This window comes from Cryptomeria japonica, chromosome 9, assembly GCF_030272615.1.
Source record: "Cryptomeria japonica chromosome 9, Sugi_1.0, whole genome shotgun sequence".
NCBI classification, from domain to species: domain Eukaryota; kingdom Viridiplantae; phylum Streptophyta; class Pinopsida; order Cupressales; family Cupressaceae; genus Cryptomeria; species Cryptomeria japonica.
In genome coordinates, this window is record NC_081413.1 from 209,302,399 (window position 1) to 209,321,792 (window position 19,394).

The following is a 19,394-nucleotide window of genomic DNA, read 5'->3' on the forward strand; positions in this document are numbered from 1 at the left end:
TTATAGGCTACTTAAAAAAAAAAACTTAAATAATACCCTAAGAACATGATCAATATACAAGAAAATTACAAAATATGAAACGGGATGATCGAATGTGTACCTGGGATAGTGGTGGAGGCTTGAAATGGAGTCCACAACATGGGGGGTCATTTTTTATATCCTTTTATCACTTGTTGCAAATTAAAATGACAAAATGTGCCCTGCAAAAAAGGGGTTAAATCGGATTTAAAAATGGGGTCCCATTTTTTAAAAACGGGCCCCTGTTTTGTTTTCAAGCAGGCCCCTATTTAAGAACAAAATAGGGGCTCGTTTAGTTTCGCCTTGGGCCCTTGTTACTTTTTGCCTCGGGAACCCAAAGCAAAAATGGGCCCCGTTTTTTGAAAACGGGCCCCTATTTCTAAGAGCACATTTTCCAATTCACGGACTTCTGCCAATTTGTGACCCATTACCTTGCACTTACCCAACATGCACATTTTTAAGAGCATACTTAAGGAAATTATAGAAAAATAGAATTTTTCAGGAATGCATAAAAAAATTATGTGCTAACATATTGCATTGTCTAAAAAGGATAATCTTTACAAGGATGCAATGCAAACTAGTTCTCAATCGGGTGATCGTGAACTTGCAAAGGAATTGTTGGTGTATTTTGTGGAATGGGTATTTTGTGAAACAAGTTAGAGGTTGTTCAACAAGAGAAATCCAAGGAGAAAGAAGAGAAAGATCTTGTTTCTCAACAGGTATGCATTTTTCTTAATTGAGCCTCAAGGAGCACTTGTTCTACTCTACTGACAGTTTTTAAAAATTCAAATAAATATGTGCCTATTTTGTTTACAGAATACAACATTTAAAGAGCATAATTAAGGAAATTATAGAAAATAGCATGCACATTTTTAAGATTATAATTAAGGAGTTTATAGAGAAATAACATTTTTCAGGAAATTATAGAAAAATTATGAGCTAACATATTGCACTGTCTAAAAAGGATAATCTTTACAAGGATGCAATGGAAACTAGTTCTCAATCGGGTGATTGTGAAATTGCAAAGGAATTGTTGGTGTATTTTGTGGAACAAGTTAAAGGCTGTCCAAGAAGAGAAAGATCTTGTTGCTCAACAGGTATGCATTTTTCTTAATTGAGCCTCAAGGAGCACTTGTTCTACTCTACTGATGGTTTTTAAAAATTGAAATAAATCTGTGCCTAATTTTTTTACAGAATATAGCATTTTAAGAGCATAATTAAGAAAATTATAGAAAATAGCACGTGCACTTTTAAGAGCATAATTAAGGAAATTATAGAAAAATAGTATTTTTCAGGAAATTATAGAAAAAATTGTGCTAAAATATTGCACTGTCTAAAAAGGATAATGTTTACAAGGATGGAATAGAAACTAGTTCTCAATTGGGTGATCATGAACTTGCAGAGGAATTGTCGGTGTATTTTGTGGAACAGGTATACAATTGGTAAAACATATAGTTGGTTGTTCTCTCTCACAGGCTAAAGCATATTTTGAATTTTCTTATTGGATTGGGGCATTGAAATGGGACTTACTTTTGCATTTGGAACTGTAGGGCAAGAAAGAATGCTTTGCTTCATGCTTGTTCATATGCTATGACTTGATTAGACTAGATGTTGCTTTGGAACTTGCCTGGATGAATAATATAATTGACTTTGTGTTTCCATACCTACTTCAGGTTCTTGATATACTTTGATAATTCTATGAATATTTTAAGTTTCTCTTTAATAAACATTTTAAATCTTCTGCAGAAATAAATTAGTGCCTATTTTGTTTACAAAATATGTATGTTCAGCTTCTTCCCCTTTTCTTTGCTAGCACCTCCAATGCATGGCATGTGAGTGCATATGGGAGTTTGCTTTCAACTAGGTATTAGTGGAATGGTAATGCCTCACATGCCATCTTATGGTATGCTACCTATCGGTGGCTATTGATGGGATTAGAGAACTTAATGTGGGACACAATTCTTCAATCATATATGGTTTTTTGAGGCTGGTCTTCGAGTGGAAAGATTAGATTGTCAAATTGTTTTTATTGTCATTTGGTTGGTTGATTCAAAATAATGAATCTTTAGTATTTTCATATTGGTCAATCAGCTCAAATCTTTCCATCTACCAAGCATTCGATGCCCGAACTGTCACATGATTAGATTGTCAAATTGATTGACATTTGGTTGGTTGATACAGAATAGTGAATCTTTAGTATTATCGTACTAGTCAATAAGTGAAAACCTTTCCATCCCCCAAGCATCCGACAAGGATGTTGTATATCCAACAACATCCTTGTCAGATAAGAAGTGAGAGGGCGTCAGAATTCCGACGCCCAAACAATTTATTCTGACAACTATCGAGTTTTGTCGACGGCTAAGCAATGAGAGGGATTTGGCATTCTGATGCCCACCCAATTCATTCTGACTACTATCGAGTTTTGTCGATGGCTAAGTAGTGAGGGGGCGTCAGAATTCCGACGCCCACCCAATTTATTTTGACGACCTATAAATTTTTGTCGACACCCGAACCATCACACATACAACATCCCAGTTAGTGTGGATGTCCTCGTTTCCATCAAACTTTCGATAGCTAAATAGTGATGGGGCTGCCTAAATTCAGATGCCCGAACCATCACACATACAACATCCTCGTCGGTGTGGATGCCCTTGTGGCCATTAAAATTCTGACAACTACATAGTGACAGGGCTGTCTAAATTTAGATGCCTGAACCATTGCATATACATCATCCTCGTTGGTGTCAATTCCCTAGTTTTCATTGGAATTCTGACGACTTATTGAGTTTTACCAACGGCTAAGCAGTGGGGGGGCCATCGGAATTTCAATTTATTCTGACATCTGAGCCATCAAAACATTACCAGCAAGGCATTGGAATTTCGACAACTTATCGAGTTTTATCGATGGTCTTGAGCACTGTCGGACACTCTGACTATAATTTTTCGATGGTGTTGCTCATCGGAAGTCCAATGAATTGTAGTCAGAATCTCGACGAACTGTCGTCGGAATTTGAGGCCAAATGTAGTAGTGACTATACTCATATTTTATGGATGAAACAAATGCTAATAGATATAAGGGTAATTTATGATGAGCCTATTGTTATTCACTGTGATAATACTACTTCTATTGATATGTCAAAGAATCCGGTATTTCATTCCAAATCAAAACACATTTCTATAAGGTACAATTTCTTGAAGGAAAAGGTTGAAGCAAAGGAAGTCAGATTGGTTTATGTGCCTACTAAGGAGCATATTGCAGATATTATAACTAAACCATTGCCTAAAGAGAATTTTGAATATCTCAGAGATCAGTTGGGCATTACCAAACCTCCTAAAGAGACTTAGAGATGCAGGAATGCATCAATCCAGTAAGCTTATCAGATATTTTCCTTGATCTGGGTTGATGAGATGATGCTACTACTTAGGGGGAGTAGCAACATGTTTGGTTTAATTTTTATTTTCTTTGGTATCCATCCTTTTTCATTGATTTCAAAGGGGGATAGGTGGTATTCATGTGAAAATCAATCATATCTTTGAGGGAGATTCTTAGCATTCCTTGGCACTTTAATATTTTTCACATTCAGTGTTGCCATCAATGCCAAATGGGGAGATTGTTTGCAATATGTTGGATTTGGGTAAGTGTTGTCATTGATGTCAACACTATATCTCAGTTGGACCTATCTTGATTAGTCTTGGTGATCATCTTGGTTTTGGCTATGATTCTGATTCAGTATGATTAGATCTCTGGAATCTATTTTGGATTTTTACTCTGGATGGTTATTTGTTTGCCATATTCTGTTGGTTTATGTTTTGGTGCTTCAGTAACTATCATTTATGTTCCCGGTTGGTATTTCCCGGTACCAGTTAGCTTTACCGGTAAGTGATATTTGGTGTTTTGGTCAGTCGATTTTGGTCTGGATTATCGAATTGGTTTCTATCATACTGAAGGTGCTTCTTGATCATATTTTGAGTGTTTAGTGACTTTGCATTGGCTGGTGTGCTATTATGGTTGTCCTATTTGGATCTGGTTAGACTTTCTATGTTACTTCACTAAGGGTTTCTACCGGTTGGTGAAGCGTGTTGGATTTTGGTCTTAGCGGAATTTCCAGTATATGGAATTGTTTGGTTACTTTATTTAGGTCCATGATATGAATGTAAATCATAATATTGGTCTGGTGATACCATGTAATGTAATTTGTATTATTATGGGTTTTTGGGTTTAGGTTTTAGTCAGCCTTGTCAATAAGGTTGATGATTTGTATTTATAGGTGACTTATTCATGTAATTAGAATATCTATACCTAGATGGGATCGATGGGTATGTCTAAATTATTAGAGGAAGGTTTATTTGTGAACAAGTGATATATCATTCGGTGAAGGTTTTTGTATTGTAGGACATACATCTATGCTTAACCAAAACTGTATCAAGCATTAGGAGATGCTACTTTCATAGTTCATTGCTTCTGGATTGTAGTCCGATGTTTTTGTAACTCAGTGAGACTTATTTTTATGATGAGCAGTGAGCTCTAGGTTGTTGGCTTGATTTCAAGTGCAATCCCCATTATAATTTGACATACTTCTGCAGAAGTATCATCTGATTATGGGTAGGGTTTCCCACTGTGGTTTTTCCCTTTACTAAGTTTTCCACGTCAAAATATTAGTATTGTGTGTATTGTGCTTTCATATTCTATCCTTCATTGTGTTGGTTTCTTTGTGCTCCATTTTAATGGTTTTGATATGCGTTAGTTCTAATTTTTGATGGTAAATTGATTCACCCCCACCTCTCAGTTTATTCCTGGTATCAAATCTATCTAACAACACCAATCAATTAGAGATTCCTCATTAGTTGGTTTAGGAGAGAATCTCAAATCCTCATAAGTGTTGGAAATTGACACTCATTTGATGGATTCTAGTGCATGTATAATGGTTTAGGGTTGTCATTGGTGGCAACTATTCTTGGAAATCCCATCCAATAGTTATGGATTCTGGTAATCAGTAAGGAAAATGGTCTAATAATCTATCATTGGTATTTCAGGATAAGCAGAGCACTTTTGGTCTGGAATTCTTGTGGTGATTGCGGTGTGAGATTCATGCATGAGATGATAGGGCTGACATGTGTAAATCATTTTGACATCATTTGGTTGATCTGCATATGGTTTAGAGATCCAACCTTAGTCGACACCTAGTTACATATTACATTGCATAATATGGATGGTTGACTTGATGAATGTTTTATTTTTGATTGCGTATAATATGACCGCTATAGAATATATTTTTAGTGTATGATATTTCATGATATAAGAGAGTGATGATCGAGAAACCTATTTGGTACAGTTTCACATGTGCATTCTTTATCTAGTAGCTAACTGAGAAGCATAACAGAGCAAAGTTATAGAGGTGTTATAGTTAGACTTTTTGCACTTATCCGAAATTTATCCAAGCATTGCTTGATGCTATTTTGGAGTTCAATCATTATAGTTATCTTTGTAAAAGATCTATAAGTTAGTGAGACTTCCATATTGTAATTTGAGCAGTGAGCTCTAGGTTGTAAGCCTGAATGCAGTGCATTCCCATTTATGTAATATTGTTTTACTACTGGCCATAGTGGAATAATATTGTGGGTTCAAATCCCACTGTGGTTTTTCCCTTTCAGGGTTTCCACATAAAAATCTTGGTGTTATGATCTTGTGGTTTATTATCTTGTGTTTCTTCATTTTACTTTCTTGCATTTGGTTTTTGTGGTATGAGGATAATAAGTTTAAAAATTCTTTTACCAGTAGAACACTGATTCATCCCCCCTCTTAGTGTTCCCTAATTCCATCAATTGGTATCAAATCCTAGTTCCTCTAAGGAAGCCTAACCTCTTGAGGAAGGTTTCAGAGATTGAATCAATGGATTTTAGTTTGTAGAGACATATTTGTGTGGCACTTGAGTATCTTGATGTAGCAATAAATAAAATAAGTTCCTTAAAGAAAAAATTGAATGCAGTTGAAGACTTCATTAATGATTTGAAAGATCAAGTCAAAACTTCAAGAGACAAGAGGAAAGAGCTGATGGACAAGTTGAAGGAGAAAGAAGAACAAAGCATTGGAAATCAAGACAAAGCTGATGAATATTATAAGCTTGCTAGAGAGAATATTGTATAGAAGAATGAAATGCAATCCATTATGATGAAGTTGACTAAGGATATTGAAGACCAGAAGAAGAATGAAGAAAGTTTGACTCAATTATTGAAAGACAGATCAGATGAATGCTTCAAGCTTACCTATAAGAATGATCAGTTGAAACTTGACTTGACACAATCAAGGATTAATGGTAAAGAACTTGAAAGACATATTGTTGCCTTGAGAGATGAACTTGCTACTGCAAATGTGTAGGGTGAATATTTTGTCACTATCATACCAACCACAAAATATGTGATTCACACACAGCTATGTTGAGAAATTAATCTCTCCTCTCATCAAAGGGAGGTTCCCTTTAAAATTTCTTCTCTAATTAACAAGAAACTAAAATTTGTGGGTAAGTTTCAAGCATATAACTCTCTTTTTTTAGAGTCTATGTATTCTCACTCCACTTTGTTACAACTCTTTATCACTTTTGATACTTAAAGAAATGAAAAAACTAATCCAACAAATTATACCAAAACTTACAACCAAGAAGCACAAAGTCTTTCTTGAATGCAATTCTAACTAAGCTTATTATCACAAATGGTAAGAAATCTAACTTTATCTCAAAGTCTTCAAGTGTACCTCCCCAATCTTTAAAACCACAAGTAAATAGTAGAATACAAAGCCTATCATTAATCACTTAAAATAAGAAAATTTTCCAAATCTGTAAACAACACAAAGTCTATTTGCACAATTGGAAAGATCTTTCATAAACTTTAACAATTTCACCAAAAGATTCAAGATCACAAAGAATGGTTATGAGAACTAAACATAAGAATGATTCCAGTCACAATCACAATCTTTAGTCCAACACAAAGCTTGGAAACTATCGAATTGGTATCTTTATTTCCTTGAATCCACTTTTTTACATCAAAAGCACAAAGTCTTAATTGAGATAAAAATTGGGCAGAGTGGAGAAAAATGTGGGCACGGATGACTAATTCAACTACACAGTCCCACTTGACTACAACTACAGCAGAAAGAAATTATGCAGTTGGGAGAAAACTAGCAGCATCTAACAATGCAACTATGCAGAAAGAAAATGTCAAAAATGGGACACTTTATTCATCTTTCTCCTCCTCATTAGATTTGTGAAATTATTCAAAATTGGTCAAGATGGCCTCCATCTCAGCTTTGTCTAGCATTGGGGTATAATCAATGATAATACGAACATGGGAGTGCATCCTCAGCCTTTATATATTTCTTTTTTCCATCTTTCAACATGGATGCAAGGAACTCAAAAGTGACTTGAATCTCCAGCAATTTCTCAAATGCACTTAGAGAGAAATCATGTTCCGTGTAGTGATCCATTAGGGAAATAAATTCCTATGTGATGGCATCACTAGTAACAAGATTTTGATTATCATCATATAGATAACAAGGAATGTCATCAATCCTGGCCGAAATGAGATCAATCCTATCATCACCTTCCTTCCTTTCTCGATCTAGCTCTGCAATCATTAACCTTATTGTCTCTTTCTTGTGAGACAACAATGACAAGATTTGGATATACTTCTCTCTTGTTGGAACTACTTTATTCTCTATGAGGACATCTATTCTGAAGTCTTCCATTTTGTCCCAAAGAGTTGCATTTCTCTCAATATCTTCAACTTCTTGAGATAAGGAAGTCTTAATACTTTGCATTTGACTTTGAATTACTTCAAAATCAGCCAACAAATTAATTATTGAACTTAGAAGATGAGATCCTTCTAATTTCAATCATGTAATCCACTCATCTACTACTTGGCCCTTGACTCCCACTTGTTCAACCTTCTTGAGAGCCTCAGTATCTATTGAGGAACCAATAGGCTCGATTTCTTGGGAGATTTGTGTAACCTTGAGAAGAACACTGGTTAATTGCTCACATTTTTGTTTTAACTCATTCTTCTCATCTTGTTTGGGGATCCAACTTAATGTTCTCATGCGTTTCCACTCCAAGCTCTACAGTTTGCATAGTATAGTCCCCAGGTTGTATATTACCTTTATTCTTATATGATGATGGTAACATGACCTCAACATGTTTCCTCTTGGTAGCTAGATCTACTAATACCCAAGAAATAGTCTGGCTTTTTTGTACCTTTGGGTTTTGGGGGAACCAACTGTTCAAAATCAAACTCATCAAGTGAAATTACTTTTTTTTTTTTTTGGGGTTCTACTACCTCCATCCAAGGTGGTAATTCTGGATTGGCGGGTGGAGTGGTAGCCTCTTGTTGAGTATCAACTGGTATTTTAGAAGCAAACTGAATTGAAGTTGCGGCAGTTGTGGATGTAATTACTGGTATCAAGACTGAAGTGTCTTGTGATGTGCCAGCCGATGTAGCGACAATAGTTGCTATTGATACCTCCTTTATAACAACTATAGATGGAATAATTGAAGGTACATCAGTAACTATCTTAGTACTTACAAGGGGTGGAACTTCTTCTATGACCGTTGTAGAAGGTAAAGTCACCATTTATTGTTCAGCAAATGCTTGCTCCATAGTTTCAATAAAATCCAAACATTGAGGATTCAATAGTGGTTGATCGAATATCATCCAAACTAAAAAAATTGGATAGTGTAAAATATTGTTGGGCAGTCTCTAATTGTGGTATTTCCATATCTAATTCTTCACCATCAAATTCATCATCTTCTTGATCTAAGTAAGTTTCAATAGAATGAATAACAACTTCTGGATGAGTTGATACCTGCGAGGTGGTGAGAGTATTACCCTCTCCTTGAAGTGTTGGTCCTTTGAGCTGTGCTTCCTCTTAATGAGGAATTTCCCCTTCTTCTGGTTCTTTTTCCTTCTTAGTTTCCTCAATAAATTGCTGCTTTGGCTCCTTTGTTGTTGTCTCTTGCACTACTGAAGAAGACTCACCTTTTTTAGACCCTTTGATTGTGAATTTTATTTTAGGTCCTTTTCCCTTAGATTGTGTCAAAGGGACTGAAGGTGGTGTTTGCAAATATTCTTTGCTTTTGGTCCTTGTTTCAGCTGTAGTTGTTTTACCAACTGGACCATCACTATTGTCATCATCACTAGAACTAGCCAGAAGTTGTTTCATTCTAAGATTCTTCTTCAACAACCATGCATTGGTATTTGCCAAAATAGGGGAAATTCTTTGAGTAATAGATTTACTCTCCTTTTTTTACCATTGCACTGGTGGGAGTGGAGAATCAACAATTTTTCTTTCATAATAGACTGGGTCTACTATGTCATTGGTATTTTAGCCAGATCCAGATTTTCAATCTCCTCTAAGGTAAGACGACTAAAATCCATTCTCCTTATGTCTTCTTCATCTTGACAATTTGCCCATACATCTTCAAACCTAAAAAAATGGGTCTAATTTATTTTGATCTTATTCTTCATGCCATGAAAATTAAAATTATTTCATGCTTTGAACCTCCTCATGGTATTCCATTGCATTTCCTCTTCCATGTTCTTGGCCTTGGGATTAGTCATAACTAAATACCAGCCAATAGATTCTAGGAATTTTAATTCAATCTTATGGGCTTGTGACTGATTTTCGTGTACATAAATCAATTGCCGACATAGCTCCATGAGTACAATTTTGTCAGACGGATATCTTGGCAAAATGAAAGGTTCTCCTAAGAAACATCCTACCTAGATGTAGGTAAATGTAGGGAACTAAAGAAAGACACATCCAAAATGAGAAACCTTGTTATATGCTACCTCTAACAGTCTCTTCTTCTGCAATTCTTTATCAAACATACACTTCCAAACAACAAAGAAAGCGTCATTGACTCTTCTGAAATGGTTCCCTTGATTATTGATCATGAGTTGATCATAATAATTCCAGACAGGTACTAACTTCCTGTCACCTTTTGTAGATAAAACTAGATATTGCCTCATGGAGGCAGATGGATATACAAGGTATGAGGTCATATAGAATTTCAGTGTTATCTTAACCTCCTTCAATTGTGCAGAGAGTGCATCACTGATAGGTTCACCCCAATCAATCTTGGTAGCTCCTTTCCTGATTATATTCATATAATAACACATCCAACTTTGAAAATAATGAGAATCTTTCAAGCCTTTCACCCATGCCAACATGGTGACCATATCATTGTATTCCTCACTAAAGTTACTTCTATGAAGATACTTTGACCATCTTGAAGTGGTGGAATTTCTAGCAGCAGGGAGAAAAACTGTATTAATTACTTTCTTACATTTTACCTCATTTTTCTCAAAATATTCTTGAGCACTTTCTTGAGAAATGTCGGCCACTTCTTCGACTAGAGAACCCTTTAAGAATTTGTTAAAGAAAATAATGTCCAATGTCATAATCACATTTTGATCAGCATCCTTTCCTTGTCTAGTGTTTGGATCAAAATGATCCGCCACTGCTAGTACAAAATCTGGATCATGAGCTATGATTAGGAAGGAAGCATATTTGTGCAACTCTGATTTGATCAAGTTTGTCAGGCGTGAATGAGATTTCTCAACTCAATCAATGAACTCCTACATATTGACATGACAAATTTATGTATCCTTGATCTCCTTGATATTGGAATCTATTGATATTTTTGGGTACATATTCAAGTATTTATCATACTTGTACTTCATCTTCTTTGTTGATGGTTTGCTTGGTGAGGATTCCAATTGACTTGAGGAAGGCTCTAATTTGTCTTGAGAGGGTTTTTGACATTTACAAAGAACTAAATTCAACACCAAAGATTAACTTCTTTGATATTCATCATCATCAGAAAACCAAATTTTATGAAATGGATAAAAAATTCGGAGTTAGAACGGACTTGGGAACAAAACTGTCAAAAATTGGCAGGTCGGGGAAAAAAGTTTGATCTGCACCTTAGGAGTCAAAATTTTCACATCAGACTTTAAATCCTAATGTTTAGGGGAAAAGCATCTTCCTTGCATATCGGACTTTAAAGTTCGATGTGCAAGTTGGGAAAAAGTTATTACCACATCAGACTTTAAAGTTTGATGTGCAAGGGTAAGTATACTCAAAGGATAAGCACATCAGACTTTAAAGTTTGATGTTCTTGGGGAAGAACATCGATTGACATGTCGAGTTTTGAAACCCAACATGTCAGTCGAACAAACCCAATTTACATATCAGACTTTAAAGTCCGATATGTAAGACATAACCCTTTTGCTAACACGTCGGGTTTTAAAACCCGACATGTTAGAAAGAAGGATATCTCCTGCATATCGGTCTTTAAAGTCTGATATGTAGGAAACATCTTCCCTCACCTACATGTGGGATTTGAAACCCGACATGCAGATGAAGAAAAAGGAAGGGAAGATTGGGAACAATTGGATTTCAAAATCCGATGTGTCCCTTTATCTCAAAAATGGAAAAATAAAGGGAGCGACAAAAATGAAGAACAGAAGATGCAAACAAAAAGGAAAAACCTAAAATGAAACACAAACCTACCTCATCCACCACAATCAAGAGAGATTGATGAATCAGCAAGATGACCAAGATCTGAAATGGAGGAGATGAGCAAGAAGGCACACGAGGAGAAAGAAATTGCAAGCGAAATGAGGAATTAAAACTCAAAACTTAATAAATAACCCTCACTTTTAGCAATTAATGCCCTCATTAATTACTAAACGTGTCATGCCCTCATTAAAGTCCGACATGCGAGATAAAACCTCTTGCAAGTCGGACTTTAAAGTCTAACATGCAACCCCTTTAATGTCAACCTACACATCGGACTTTAAAGTCTGATGTGCAAAGGCAAAGACCTTGCAGGTCGGACTTTAAAGTCTGATCTGCAGGAGAAGAATTACCTACAAGTCGAACTTTAAAGTGTGATCTATAGGGGGAAGAACCAATACATTGCAGGTTGAACTTTAAATTTAGATGTGCAATTTTTTCAAAGGAAAACCTTGTAGGTCGGACTTTAAAGTCCGACTTGTACGCAAAACTGTAAAAAAATAAAAGAACTTAAAAACAAGAAAAACAAAAGATGGAAAGGAAAAGGAGCTAACTGATGGAGTCGATAACCTCTCCTGAAGGATGTAAGGTATGAAACAAACCAATTTTGTAGGGTTGCCTCATGATTTTAGCCATGCTGAAATCAAGGACAACAAAACGAATAGAAAGACAAATTCAATGCTAGCTCAGAAAGGATTGATGAGATGTTGGATAGTTAGAGACATGGAAAAGACATGAGAGGACTTGGATATGATAAAAGAGAATTCTCAGGTTCCGGACAAAGAAATGCAAAACCTAAGAGCAAGAATCCTTTGGTAAGACAACCTAGTGCCTACAAATTCAATGGTAGATATTTTACTTGCAATAAATTTGGTCATATGGAAAATCAATGCAAAAGTAGGATGAATAATGGAATAAATAATATGAACAATGGTCCCATCTTTACCGGCCAGTGTTTCATATGCAATAATTTTGGTCACAAGTCAAATAGTGTAGAGCATTAATGAACAATTTTCAGAACAAGAGATGTTATGCTTGTCAGATGTTTGGACATATCTCTAACTAATGCAGGATGAGACCAAATCAGATGCATTTTAGACCTATGCAGAGAAATGTTGTTTGTCGTGCATGCAAAAAAGTCAGTCACATTACAAAATTTTGTAGAAGCAAGAATAATGATCCGGTAAATAGAGGCAAATAAAATGAGAAAGGCAAGGAAAAGGTAGAAGAGGTCCGGAATAAGCATGAGAAGATGTGGGTTAGAAAAGATGAATCCAAGATCGATAGTGGATCTGCACCTGAATCCGGTGTAGGATCTTCATCCGGTAACTAATACTTTTGGCCTTAGGGGGTGGAATCTTCATGCACAATCTTGTAGAACCCCCTAAATAGATATGTGATCAATCAAGGTTGATTGTAGATGCTTGGAGATGATTATCTGGAATTCATCATGTAGATCTTGGAATCCAGTGGACTGGATTCTACTGAACAAGACATATGTTTAACTTTACAGTTGCATTTATTTCAACTTAAATTTAGGGTTTATAAAGTTAAAAATGGAAAAATATGAATCATTTCTCACATTGCGAATGAAGAGTTAAAGCTGCAGTGCAAGGTGAACCAGATTTCAAGGCAATTAGAAGGCTTGAGGTGATTCACCAAAATTTCTTGTGCATTTGATAGAAGAGAAAGGTATTTACCAAGATGTGTTCTGAACCCTAAATTTTCTTGAAATGGCATCTTCTTCTATTAATAATCCTTTGGTAGTAGAAATTTCTGAGCATGCAAGGCCTCAATTCAAAAGACATCATTTTAAGTTTATTGGGAACGATCCCAATGGTGCTTTTTCATCTGTGCCATATGGAGTTTTGCATGTTGATTATGTTAGGGCATACATTCACTGCACAATTGAAGAAACCGGAAATACAAATATCTTGATCTTGTATACTGACCAGATAATGGATCAAGTTGGAAACGCAAAACCAGAAGATGCTAAGTTACAAAGGAAGGGTTTCACAGAGTTTGTTCATTTTCTGATATTCGATTAGGATGAATGAGTGAGATATATTTTGATCCACGTCCATGATGAATTCATATGGCTGGATAGACCTTACAAGATAGCCCAACAGGTAATTCATGCAGTCACATGTCTAAATCAAACCAGTGGAAAACCTAATTTGAGAAAGGTGACAAACCCAACCGTCACAAAGCTAACCGATGCTCAATTTGATAGCAGGTCAATGACAATTGATGATATCTTAGAGCATGATGTCAAATTTGCATCGATGATTATTGGATACAATGTTTATCAGTCTAGCAGATTGAACTTGGTCTCTGGTACCACAATATATGCAGCCTATTAGATGGTGAAAGAGGATATGAAGTATGACTTGTGCATAGTTCTTCTTGAAGAGCTCATGTGAAATCTAAAGAAAATCAAAATAGACAAGAAGAATGTCTTCAAATTCAGTTCACTAATTGTTTGTTTAGCACTGTACTTCACGAATGAAATCCCCAGCACAGGCAGGGTCCAATGGGAATATGACTTACTGGTAGCCACTCAAATCAAGCAAAGTTTCCAAAAATTGGGAAATAGAGAAAATCAAACAGCTGCCTTGTGGAGTTCCTTCAAAACCTTCCAAGGCAAAATGAAAAATAGTGAGAGGATCCCTAAGGAAGTGGTGGACAATTATGCGGATACTATCTATTTTATGGTCAACAAGGACCAATGCCATATGGAGGCAATTGAGCCTAGGATAGTGTGGATAGTTCCTATAGGTTATGAGGTTGATACTCCAACTCTTCAATGTTATTCTCAACACCTTTTGAGAAAATTGATTGACCCTTCAGAAATTTTTTTTAGCACGTTCAAAGAAAAGGATATGGAACTGCATAAGAAGTTCACTCAACCCAAAAGGAAAAGAAAAGCAACTAAAATGGTTGAGGTTGTGGCTGAGTAGATGGGCTTTACCAAAGAAGCTATCAAGAAATATAAGGAGAAGATGGCTCAGATGGAAGCTGAAATGGAATCAAATGCCTAATAAAAGTTTCAGTTAAGAACAATAATCAAATATTTCACACTCTTCCTTATACTACTCTGATTCATTATTCTGCATTAATCCAGAGCATCAATCTCTGAATTGCGCACATGAAATTGTGCACTCTCAATCAAACAACCTTTTTCCATACTTGAATTAATCAATTACATCATCCTTATATATCCGCAACATGGAATCATATCGACTTCATGTCGACACAAGTCATTTAACATATTCACCAAACGTGTATGAATTGTCAGCTGAACCGATCTTGAATCCATATGCGGACCAAAAATAATTGTCCACACGCTTCCCAAATGTCGGCTAAAAAACCTCAAACACAAAAAAATCACCGAAACTTCTTCATCAAAACCACACAATGATCAATCACACAAGTCATCCATACTACATTGTTCAACCTGAAAAGTACACCAGATCTTCTAACTTACACAACAATCATCACTGGAGGCTAAGATCATGGAATAAGGTACTATAAACATCTATCAAGCTTCCCTTAGCTCTGCAACTCAAAATTTTCAATTGAAAATGAAATACCAATCAATGTACTGTACTCTACCAGATGCCCTATTCTAACTTACGGGACCTAACCAAATCTTCACATAGACTTCCGGTATAAGCAAATAAATCACTGTGGATGGGAATTCTGACCCAAGTTTCCACCAATGAAAACATCTAATGACTTGAGCAGTGTCGATTGCCAACAATCTCCCTATTTGGCATTGATGGCAACATAGTGAAAAATGACTAAGTGTCAGAATTAGTACCAACATATGAATACACTGTAAAACTCAAAATATCAAAATTCCAAAAATCCCCTTGAGATGAATACAATATTTTTCACTTCCCTACACTCCCCCTTTGACATCAATAGCAAAGGTAGGAATCCGCATGCCAAAAAATTTACACAAAAATTCTATATACATATGTACACAGAGACCTTTACACGAACTTAAAGATATCTGAAAAAGTAATATTCAATGAACTCAAGTGACTATACCAACCTTTCTCAAGGAACTCCAAGACTAAGATTAATCCACTAAAGAGATATGATTGCATTTCCACTGACTAGATATGTATGCATCATTTGTGGCAATAACATCCTAAGCTCCCTTCAATACACTGAGCATTGTGTCTAACTTGGGAGTAATGAAACTTTGGATCTCACCAACTCTACCAATAATCTTCTCCTTTTTATGGCTCATATTCTTGATCTTTTCCAGCAATGATATAACTTGAGTTTCCTAACTGGCTACTAAGACTAACAAAGGATCAAATGACTGAGATATAATTGTCAGTAGCTTCTCATTTGCCATAATGTGTTTCTCAATATCTGCAACAAACTTAGGAAATGATAAACAAGACTTGTAGACATTTCCACCTTTAGATAAGGCATCTTGGATACCTTTCACATATGTGTCTAACAAGCTTCTATCATTAGCAATCATCTTTTGCAACTCACCAAATCTCTTAGCATCAAACTCATTCCATACCTTAATCTCTGCTAACTTCTCTAAAGATTCAAAATGAGTACTTACAGATTTAATTAAGTTCTTTAGCTACCTTGATGGAGAATATGAAGTGTCCTTGACATATGTAGGCATTATCTCTTGTAGTACACTAGAATCAAGATTAAGCAACTCACTATCCCCAATATGAGATTCCAAAATTTCCTCTCTAGCCTTAGCCTAAGAAAATGTTGCTAACTTCAATTTTTGTATAGGAGAGAGGGTGGATAAGTTTAATAGGTCCTTGGGATAGTGTTGAATCATCAAAAAATTGCTTATCCTTCTCAAAAAAATCTTTCACGTCCTCTGCAATGTCTCTTGCTTCAACCTTTTTGTCCTCAACATCAATTTCTGCTTTGACCTCTTTCAGACCTGCATCATCAATCGGGATTGAGCCTCCATGGATGGTAGTGAATCCATAGGTTGATATGGAGGATTCTATGTATCCTCATCCTCAGTACCTTTACCTGCATCCTCTTCAACCTTATTCAACTTATCTTGATGCTTATCTTTATCTACATCTTTCTTTCCTGGAACAGAGGGAATATTTACATCAGCTTGATAATCTTTTAGTTTCTCTTTTATCGCTTGCATATCTAACTTTTAGGGTGCACTAAATGTGTTTTTCCCTAAACCTTTTGGATAATCAGCTTTCACAGACTGCTCCATAGATTTCATCTGCGGATCTTCATTGGAGCTCAAATTATTTTGGAGAACACCTCAAATCATATGCAATACCCTAACATAACATTTGCCAATCTATCGGATTTAGGTATCATCTGCTACAAGGAGGTGTATAGGATTTTCATGAAAAACTCCCCCTAGACCAGAGGCCTTAACTCAATTCTTGGATGAATTTCTAGCACCAGACTCAGGTACAAATCCATTCCCTGCATCATTATCGCTCTTCTTAACCTATGTCTTCTTCATTTGATTCTGAATCTCACCTAATTTCACTGTGCCTTTATCATCTGCTTACACATTCTTGTTCTTATCTTCCAGACCATTCCTATTCATATTCATGCTTTTGTAGAATCTTACAATATGACCAAATTTATTGCAATTGTAGTACACCACACTTCCTTGTCTAGGCCTAAAATTCCCTTGATTTCCTCTTGATCTGCACTGATCAGGAATGTGTCCAAACCTACCACATGCATAGCATCTAATATTATTTCTACTGAAAGAGTTATTCATCATACTTCTACATTCATTTGACTTATGTCCATACTTATTGCATTTTAAACATTGATCAGAGAAAGATGGACCATTACGATTCATCCTATTTCTGCACTAAATTGCTTCATGACCAAATTAATTACAAACAAAACAATTTCCATTAAACTTTTGAGCATTAGGTTGTCTTACCGGAGACCTTCTAGGTTTGATCTTCTAATTTGCTAACTTTTGACTAGATCCAAAGCTTTCACCTTTCTTAAATACAAGACCTCTTTTATCATCTTCATCCTTCTGGCTTTCAAGATTCTCATCAAGCTTAGCTAAGCTAATTTTGAACTTCTCCTTGTATTCATTCGCAGTCACAAGTTCATCCATAAGAGTGATAATATGTCTTTCAAGCTCTTCCTCATTGTTTTTGGATTGTTGCAGTTCAAGCTTCAGTTGATCATTCTCACAATTAAGTCTACAACATTCATCAGATCTATCTTTCAGGGATTGAGAAAGATTATCCTCATTCTTCTTCATTTCTTCAATCTCCTTTGTCAACCTCATCACAATAACTATTCCATCTCATGATTTAGGGTTGCATTTTATTTTACAAGTTTCACACATTCTTTTGATTTCTCCTTCAGGGCTTGACTCAGGTGACCATCTTCCATGCATTTTCTTTCCTTCTCTTTCATCTTTTCACAAAGTTCCTTTCTCTTCTCTCTCAACTTGTTCAACTGCTCTTTCAATGACTGAATGAAGTTCTTAGCATCCTTAAGATTTCCTTGCAATTCTCAGACTTCAAGTTTGGACTGATCAAGATCATCTAGTGTAACTAGAAGTTGATGTTGAAAACCACCGAAATCCATTGAAACACCTTCCTGGATCCTCTTCAAGATACTATAATTTTTCCGAGGAACTGGCTCTAATACTAATTGTTGGAATCAAGGAACACTGAGAGAGGGGCTGAATCAATGTTTTGCAATCTTTAACTTTATTAATTTGAGCTTTCAACCACTTAATGCATGTGAGCAAAACAAAGATGCAAGAACATAAACCAAATAGCCACAACACCACAACACCAAGGATTTTATACATCGAAATCTGATTAAGGGAAAAAACACGATGGGGATGAACCCACAATATAAATATACTCTACAAAAGTATAGAAATATTACTATAGGGAGTGCACATCCATTCAGGCACACTGCTTAGAGATCACTACTCAAAACAGTTAAGCCTCACTTCATTTAGAATAATTACAAAATATCATAGAATCTTTTGAACTAACTGATATCATCTACAAATGCCCAATAATAGTTTCAATTAAGCACAATAATCAAACATTTCATACTCTTCCTTATACTGCTCTAATTTGCTATTTTGCATTAATCCAGAGACTAAATCTCTGAATTGTGCACTTGAAATTGCGCACTATTGATCACACAACCTTTTTCCACACTCAAAAAAATCAATTACATCATCCTTATATATTCACAACATTGAATCATATCGGCTACATGTTGGCTGAAGACATTTAACATATTCACCAAACGTGTATGAATTTTTGATTGAATCCAATCTCCAATGCATATGTAGACCAAAAAGATTTTTTTACACGCTTCCCAAATGTTGGCTAAATAACCTCAAACACAAAAAAAAAATCACCAAAACTTCTCCATCAAAATTGCACAACAATCAATCATACAAGTCGGCGACACTACAGTTTTCAACCCAAAACCCTATACACTAGATCTTCTAACTTGCACAACAATCATCACCAGAGGCTAAGATCATGGAATAAGGTACTATAGACATCTATCAAGATTCCCTTAGCTCCGCAAACCAAAATATTCAACTGAAAATGAAATACTGATCAATATACTGCACTCTGTCGGATGCCTTTTACTAACTTACTAGACAACCAAACTTTCACATAGATTTTTAGTATAAGCAAATCAATCACTATAGATGGGAATGCTGAGCTAAATTTACATCAATGACAACATCTGATGACCTGAGAAGTGTCTCTTTCCAGCAATACTATTATTCAACGATGAGACCAAGTAAAAAGGAA

General features: G+C 35.7%; 1 protein-coding gene across 1 annotated transcript in view; it reads right to left on the reverse strand.

The window, feature by feature from the left end:
• Positions 1-17,881, reverse strand: part of LOC131044567 (uncharacterized) — a 40,403-nt gene extending 22,522 nt beyond the window's left edge. Inside the window, exons 1-3 of the mRNA XM_057977921.1 lie at positions 17,581-17,881; positions 16,618-16,680; positions 15,909-16,155 (exon numbers count right to left, since the gene is read on the reverse strand). Of these exons, the coding sequence (XP_057833904.1) occupies positions 15,909-16,155; positions 16,618-16,680; positions 17,581-17,881 (611 nt within the window). The remainder of the gene's footprint in view (positions 1-15,908; positions 16,156-16,617; positions 16,681-17,580) is intronic.
• Between the last annotated feature and the right edge of the window lie 1,513 nt (positions 17,882-19,394).